Source organism: Lipotes vexillifer, unplaced genomic scaffold, assembly GCF_000442215.2.
Source record: "Lipotes vexillifer unplaced genomic scaffold, Lipotes_vexillifer_v1.1 scaffold977, whole genome shotgun sequence".
Taxonomy (NCBI): domain Eukaryota; kingdom Metazoa; phylum Chordata; class Mammalia; order Artiodactyla; family Lipotidae; genus Lipotes; species Lipotes vexillifer.
Window position 1 is genome coordinate 1,418,776 of NW_006783088.1, and position 8,418 is coordinate 1,427,193.

At 47.9% G+C, this 8,418-nt stretch overlaps 1 protein-coding gene across 1 annotated transcript in view; it reads left to right on the plus strand.

Annotated features, from left to right (window-relative positions):
* Positions 1-8,418, plus strand: part of SLC43A1 (solute carrier family 43 member 1) — a 23,983-nt gene that overhangs the window by 3,257 nt on the left and 12,308 nt on the right. The window contains exons 2-4 of the mRNA XM_007455709.1: positions 5,918-6,095; positions 6,220-6,275; positions 6,404-6,480. Of these exons, the coding sequence (XP_007455771.1) occupies positions 5,918-6,095; positions 6,220-6,275; positions 6,404-6,480 (311 nt within the window). The remainder of the gene's footprint in view (positions 1-5,917; positions 6,096-6,219; positions 6,276-6,403; positions 6,481-8,418) is intronic.

Consider the following 8,418-nt stretch of genomic DNA (forward strand, 5'->3'; position numbering starts at 1 on the left):
TTGTGGTATGCGGGCCTCTCACTGTTGTGGCCTCTCCCGTTGCGGAGCACAGGCTCCGGATGCGCAGGCTCAGCGGCCACGGCTCACGGGCCCAGCCGCTCTGCGGCATGTGGGATCTTCCTGGACCGGGGCACGAACCAGTGTCCCCTGCATCGGCAGGCGGACTCTCAACCCCTGCGCCACCAGGGGAGCCCCCTTTGCCCATTTTTAAATTGGGTTCTTTTTATTATTGAGTTGTAAGAGTTCTTTGTATTGTAGATACAAGTCCCTTATCAGATATAGGATTTGCAAAATTTTTCTCCCACCGTGGGTTGTCTTTTCATATTCTTCATGGTGTCCTTTGGAGCACAAAAGTTTCTTTCTTTCTTTGGATTATTTTTTAAATATTGAAGTATAGTTGATTTACAATGTTGTGTTAGTTTCTGGTGTGCAGCAAAGTGATTCATATGTATATATATATGTACACACACATATATGTACATATTCTTTTTCATATTCTTTTCCATTATGGTTCATTGCAGGATATTGCATATAGTTCCCGGTGCTATACAGTAGGTCCTTGTTGTTTATCCGTTTTATCTATAGTAGTTTGTATCTGCTAATCTTAAAATCCTAATTTATCCCGCCCCTCCTTTACCCTTTGGTAACTGTAAGTTTGTTTTCTAGGTCTGGAGCATAAAAGTTTTTAATATTGATGAAGTCCAAGCTATCTTTTCTTTTGCCGTTTGTGTTTTGGTGTCATGTTTAAGAAACCATTGCCTAATCTAAGGTCACAAAGATTTACGCCTGTGTTTTCTTCTAAGAGTTTTAAGTTTTAAGCTCTTATATTTAAACCTTTGATCCATTTGGAGTTAATTTTTGTATGACCAGGGATTGAACCTGTGCCCCCTACAATGGAAGCATGGCATCTTAACCGCTGGACCACCAGGGAAGTCCCAAGTTCATTACTGAGGTGCTCATTAGTGTCAGCTTTGGGGTTCCCTGGCCACACCCTCTGTCTTCTCAGGTTTCTGCTCTTCCTCTTCTGAGGTACACCCTGGGGTAGATGGTTGACCCACCTGTTGGGGCATCACAGCTAAAGAGGACTCTTACTCAGAAGTAGGCAGGGGCAATTCAGCTTCTCACACACAACTGCATATCCAGCATAAGTGCCAAAATAATAAAACAGTAGCTAAAGTTCATCAAGCATTGACTATTTGCTAGTTAGATCTTTAATCCTCACAACAACTCTTTTTATAGAAGGGAAAGCTGAAGCTCAGAGACGCTAAGTAATTTCCCCAAGGTCACACAGCTAATAAATAAGGAGCAGAGCGAGTATTCAGCCCCAGAACCTTTCTCCGAGGCCTTAGGATTAAGAGTTCCCCTGGGGGAGCCCCGTCACAGAGAAGACAAGTAGCCAGAGCCCAGTTCTGCGGGTGTTTTGGTGAATGTGGCTGTGTCAGCTGCAGGAAAATGAATGATGGGGCAAGGGTGGGGGATGGTGAGGAAGGGCTCAGAGACCTGGGATCATTTTGTGAGTACTGTGTGTGTGCAGCAGTCCTTAGAGCCCACGTTTTACATGGCTGCAGTCACTATCCCCATTTCACAGATGGGATAGCAGAACCTCTGAGTTTCAGCAGCACAGCTAGTGGAGCCAGAATTTGGACACGAAGAATGCTTAACCATGATCCTCTCTCCCGTGTTTCCTAGACCTAGTCATTTGCAGTTCACCTTCATGATTTTACCATTTCTGTGTGCCATAGGTACTATTATTTACTTAATACTTCCTTTTAAATCAATCCACTTAAAAAAAAATAAAAAGCCTCATTTTAAAGTGTAATATTCTTGGGACTTCCCTGGCGGTCCAGTGGTTAGGACTCTGCGCTTCCACTGCAGGGGGTGAGGATTCATTCCCTGGTCGGGGAACTAAGATCCTGAAAGCTGTGCGGCGTGGCCAAAAAATAATTAACTAATTAATTAAATTAAATAAAACTAAAGATCCTGTTTTAAAAAAATGTGTAATACTCTTGGAACCTTGAGTTTGATGTTACTCAGACACACATACACACATACATCATACGTATATATTTCTAATACATATATATATGTATATGTGTGTTTGATACACATTCAAATAACTAATAACTATGAAACATCAAAAACCATTACCTGTACGGTTGACCCTTGAACACGGGTTTGAACTGCTTAGGATTTTTTCCAGCAGTAAATAGTACAGGACTACACGCTCCGTGGCTGGTTGAATTTGCAGCTGCAGAAACGCAGATACAGAGGGACCCCACAAAGGGAGGGCTGACTAAATTACAGGCGGATTTTCCAAAGCACAGGGGAAGGGTTGAGGCCCCTAACCCCCTGAGGTTCACGGATCATCTGTACCTCTAAACCCATCTTGAGTGCGCACATGCTGTGCGTACCACACTTTGAGAAACACTATTTTCTCTGGCTTCTAAGCCCACCTCTATCACTAACTTACTGCATATGTGTTCCCTGTTGCACCCCATGCTTCACTTGTGCATAAAATGGGAGAGGTTAGATGTCAGACCTCTCCTGTTGTAATGGACGTGGACAGAGGTCTTTGCATGCTGGTTTGGCTTCCCTCTTGGTTCAGAAGTCTGGCTTAATCTATAAAAAGGTACAAATGAACTTATTTACAAAACAGAAATAGAGTCACAGGTGTAGAAAACAAACTTACGGTTACCAAGGGGGAAAGGGAGGGGGAGGGATAAATCGGGAAATTTGGATTGACATATACACATTACTACATATAAAATAGATAACTAATAAGGACTAATGTGACATTGTAAATCAACTATAGTCCAATAAAAAAAAATTTTTTTAATGCAAAAGAAAACAGAAGTAGCAAGAGCTATTGATATTAACTGTTTCTTTCAATTTAGGGGGAGAAAAGGAAATAGACTCTAAAAAAATAAACAAGGGAAGAAATAAGAAAAAGTAAATAAAAGTAATTAAAAACAGTTGTAATAATTTTTCATAACATATTGAATCCAACATATCAAAACATTATTATTTCAACATAATATTAAAAGCATGATTAATATTAAAAAATAAAATAGGTAACTAATAAGAACCTACTGTACAGCACAGGGAACTCTACTCAATACTCTGTAATGACCTATGTGGGAAAAGAATCTAAAAAAGACTGGATATATGTATATGTATAACTGATTCACTTTGCTGTACAGCAAAAACTAACACAACACTGTAAATCAACTATACTCCAATAAAAATTAATAAAAAATAAAAAGTACATTGCAAAAAAAAAGAAGTCTGGCTTTATCCAACCACTCAGAGTCATCGGGCCTTAGGAACTAGCTCTTATTAGTCAAACTCACAAGAGGCTGATCAATTTAAACCAGGGAAGTGAATGCATTAATTGACCTTGAGTTATTTGCCATACACTAGGCTGGAGTTCTCCACCAATAGAAGAACACATTTCCTCGCCAGCACTAGCGCAGGCTTTGAAAACTTACTAAGCTGCCCTGTTCAGGATAGAGAGGCCCATTGGGGTAACGGGGAAGTGTTGGCTTTGGAGAGGGTCTTGAGTTGGAATCTAGGCCTGCCTGTAAGAAGTTGTGTAACTGTGACTTACTTACCTTGCTTCTTGGAGGTTCATCATCTATAAAATGGGGATCATTACACTCACTTCGTAGGGTTGTGAAGATTAAATGATATACTATATGGAAAAGCGTGGCACAAAGTAGGTATTGATTAGTTGAGAGCTGGTGAGGGAAAGTGAAACATTTGATTGTGAAAGACTGAGGAGCAGGAACCGCTTCTAATTCAGGGGCTGCAAACTCAGATGCCAACAGGGGCCAGGCAGTTAATAACAATTGGGTGATAATGTCCAACATGAGAATACAGTCAGTAATAGTACATCTGGTGACAGATGGTAACTAGACTTACTGTCGTGATCATTTTGTAATGTATACAAACATCAAATCACTATGTTGTACACATGAAACTAATATATTGCGTGTCAAATATACTTCAATAGAAAACCTAATAATAATTGGGCCAATCAGGGCAGATATAAGATGGCAGATGTCTGAGAGCTCATGAAGAGGTGAGGATGTGGGTGACTTAGAGAGGGCAAGCCCTGGTGGAAAGGAGTGGTCTCTACTCAGCTCCAGCAATGGCCAGATCTTCTGACTTACTGAAGAGAAGCCAGACTAATGGATTTTTAGGTGATAACGCCTGATTTTAAACTGGCACCCAATTAAAATTTGCAAGCCAAGCAAAATATGGGTGGGGTTCATTGCTGGTCACCTGTTTGTGGCCTCTGGTCTAAATTAGCATTGCATTTCTTCCTGCTTTACCCACTGACCCGACGCAGTGCCTGTCGTACAGTAGATGTCGCTTAAGTGTATGTAGATTGAATGAACAGGTGCAGATAAACGTGGTGGAGAAATGAACAGTGACGATGGAGATCACTAAATTGGTGGTGCTGGGGGCTAGCCTGAACCCCAGAGGCTGTGTGCTTTAAACCCCTAACCCCTTCTTTCAGGTGCCTGAGCACCGCATTGCCCAAGGGGCTTTGTCCTCTGGTTGGCCAGCACTCATGCTTTGAAAAGAATTCATATGTCAGCTTTCTGCCGCCTGCATGCCCTTTGGATACCTGAAGTCGGGTCCCCGTCACCACGGAGGGCAGATGCTTCCCCTTCCCAGCATTCAGCACTATCACATCTTCCTGTTTTGTTCTCTTCATAGCACCTGTGACTCTTTATATCAGTGTCCATTTGTTTCCTTGTTTATTATCTAATACAAGCCCCATGAGGGCTGAGAGCTTCCTGTCTTATTCGCCGTGAGATCCCCGGCACCTAGAGAAGAGGCTCGCCACACTGTGGCTCCCCCAGGGGGCCATCATCTACCCTTTCATCAGCTGTTTCAGGACACCCTCTCTGGGCCAGGACCCTTCTCCAACTGAATCTCCTAAGGAGCCTGGGTTAGGCATTCTCTGCTCCTTTTTACAGGCGAGGGGCCTGCGTCTCAAAGAGAGGAAGTTCCTCGTCCAAGGTTGCACAGCTAGTAGGGATGGTGGTGGGAATTCAGACCCTGGTCTGTCCACCTTCCAGGTGCACCCTGACTTTGCCCTTGGCAGTGATGCCTAAGTAACAAGTAGGAGGCAGGGGAGCCGCCACCTCGTGACTCACTGAGCATTGGGTGAAGTGAAACCCGCCTCCTTCCCACGCCACCAGCCTGTTTCATTAACTTGACACAACTCCAAGTTGGCCTTTTACCGGAGGACGCGTCTTCTTGGAGGTGGACTTGCAGAGGAGCACCGGAGGGCGGTGCCGTGGTCCTAATTCTGCGCCTCCGTTTCATTATCTGGAGAGTGGGGATACTTTATTAGCTGACTCCTGGGGCTGTCGTGAGTTAATACAGTGACCGCTGAGAACATGCCTAGAACACAGTTAAATGCTCAACAAATATTAGCTATTATTTTATCAGAACGTCATTTATGGGGAAGTGTCCTCTAAGTGTTAAAGGAATTCTTGTTACATCATTTGAGCATCACCCACTGATGTTGTCCCGGATTCGAGGGTGCTTCCTATTGGATCCTATTGGGTGGATCCTATTGGGGATCCTCAACCCCTTAAGCTTGGACACTGAATGAATATTTCAATTTGGTAAATACTTTGATGTCCGTGATTCCATTTGAGCTAGTTGAGGCCTCAGGTTGGGTATGTGACTCTCCCTGGGTCAGATACTGATTGCTGCCGTTTATGGAGCCCCTTCCCCACCAGAGTATGCATAATTCCAAAGTCACCTGGTTAGCAGCAGGAGCCTGCTGCTGAGGCAGAGGCATGCGACTTGAGAGGCAGGACCCCTGATCCCAGGCCTCTGTCCTGTGCCCAGCTGCTCCCGCGGTCACGTGCTGCCTTTCCCTCCCCGTCCTCAGCTGTGAACACCACCAACACCAGCCAGGATGAGCAGCGCCAGTGGCTGAGCTGTAACCAGCAGGAAGAGATGCTCAACCTGGGCTTCACCATCGGCTCCTTCATGCTCAGTGCCACCACTCTGCCGCTGGGGATCCTCATGGACCGCTTCGGGCCCCGGCCCATGCGGCTGATTGGCAGGTGAGGTGGCTGGGCTGTGGGGAACTGGAAGGGCCTTTGGGGAGCTGCAGGGCAGGACTGGTGCGGCAGGGGGAGGGGAGGCACAGAGTGTTCAGCCCCTCCCCCTTCCGCTGCATCTCCACAGCGCCTGCTTCGCTGCATCCTGCACCCTCATGGCCCTGGCCTCTTGGGACACCAAAGGTGAGATGTCTGGCCTCTCGTGTCCCCACGGGAAAAGAATGGGTGGGATGAAGGTGGTGTTACCCCAGCTCCTGCCTTTAGCCTCCCACAGCTCCCCAGTGCCTCATTCATCCCTCTCTGCTTCCCAGTTCTGTCTCCGTTGATATTCCTGGCACTGTCCCTGAATGGTTTTGGTGGCATCTGCCTAACATTCTCTTCACTCACAGTGAGTATGACAGGTCCCGACTCGGCAGTAGGGCACCCAGGAGTGAGTGAGGGTGAGGGTGGGAGAAGGGCCTGTGTACGCAAATCAAATGCACGTGTGTGTGTGTGTGTGTGTGTGTGTGTGTGTGTGTGTGTGTGTGTGTGTGTGTGTGTGTGTGTCCCAAGCCCATACATCCGTTGAACTCTGTCCTGGGGCCACAGCACAGACAGAACTGACAATTTCTTCACCTTTCTGGAACTTATATTCAGGAATTGGGGGAACAGACAACCCTAAAAACAAGTAAACTAATGAATGATATCCCTAGTCACAAGTGCTGGAAAGAATAAAACTGGGTAATGCGAAAGTAAGGGCGGTGGGCAGCTTGAGACAGTGGGCATGTGTTTGTTTGCCACGTTGTGATATATGTGGTGATGTCCATGGGTAGGTAGATGGATTTGTGAGTGTGTTAGATTGAACCATGTAATACTGCCGACACTTGACTGTGCTTGACCTACAGAAAGGGCTTTTTCACTTGGCTTGACCTCTTACATGTGTGTTTGGCGTGTGTTACTCTAAGTGTATATGCGAGTGAGTGTGCAGAAGGGTTAAAGCCTTCAGCGTGTGTGGTGGGAGGAGGGGTTCCTGGCCGGCCAGCCTCGGGCTGTTTATCTCAGAGGAGGGCCGCCTGACCGCCAAACTGGGTGTTTTTTGGCTGAATTTCACCTCGCCCAGCAACTGCCTTTAATTCCAGCCCAGGACATTTCACAACTTTCTAAGGAAGCGGATCGCTTCATCCCCGCCTCCCTCCGCAGCCCCTTCTCCACGCTGCGCTCCCTGGCTCAAGGCCCTAAAGCCTTTCTCTCCCCTGCCCTCTGGGGCCTAACCTTGAACCCTGCCCTGGGGCCTAGGGGTCTCTCCGCCCGCAGCCCGCCCCCTGCTCTGCCACCGTAATCTCCAACCAATGACAGGACCCGGCTCCGGTCCCGCCCCCGGCTCCGGGCCTAGGTGCTCGCGGGCCAGGACAGATCCGAGCCGGGACCGGCCCAGCCAGGCCCGCCTAGGCCGTGCTGGGCGGAGACAGCGCTCTCGGACCCTGGGGGGGTGGGGGGTGGGTAGTGAGGGGCGCCAAGGCCCTAGCGCTTCTCCATGGCGTCCTTGCAGCCTGCCTCGCGCAGACAGGGTGCCAGGGGGTCAGGGCGGCCCCAGCGGTTTTTCAGAGCCGCTTCAAGGTTGATGGGTCAGTTCTCTGTGTTTGTTCGCCTTCTTCCTCTCCAGAGCTATTTGAGATCCCCTTCTGGAGCCCCGTTCTTCCCTCTGTGGAGAGGGTTTTAGCTTTGTATGGCATCTGAGACGCTTCCAGCTGTGGGATCTGTTGACTGGGGGGAGGAGGGAGAGGTGGGAGCACACAAAGGGCTGTGTGACTTTGCTTTCCCCTCCCCTGAGGGCCCGGCTCAGGCCAGTGAGTAGAACACGCAGTCAGTTCTCTACTGGTAGGAATTCTGGGCCTGCCCTGCGGGTCAGAGCCTACTCTTCTGGACACCTGGCCCGGCCCTGTTTCCCCCCTACTCCCACCCTCACCTCCCTAGTTGTCCTGTTACGTGCCCTGGCTCAGTAGAAACCAGGGACTGGGGGCCTCTGGGGCCACCGAGAAGGTTAAGGGGCACCATCCTGTTACAGAGCCAGCCATGGTCACAGCCTTGGGTTCTGGGATAGAACTCGGATGGCCAGGACAGGGGAGAAAGTAACGTGCTCTGTGAGCTTGAGTACGTTCCTTTCCCGCTCCAGGCCTCAGTGTTCTCATCTGTCAAAGGAGTTGCTGTAGGTTAGTGTTTCTTAAACACCTAACCCATGGGTTATTAAGAGGCGAGACATTATTAAGGGGTTCCATAAAAAAGTAACCTGGGGGCTTCCCTGGTGGCGCAGTGCTTGAGAGTCCGCCTGCCGATGCAGGAGACGCGG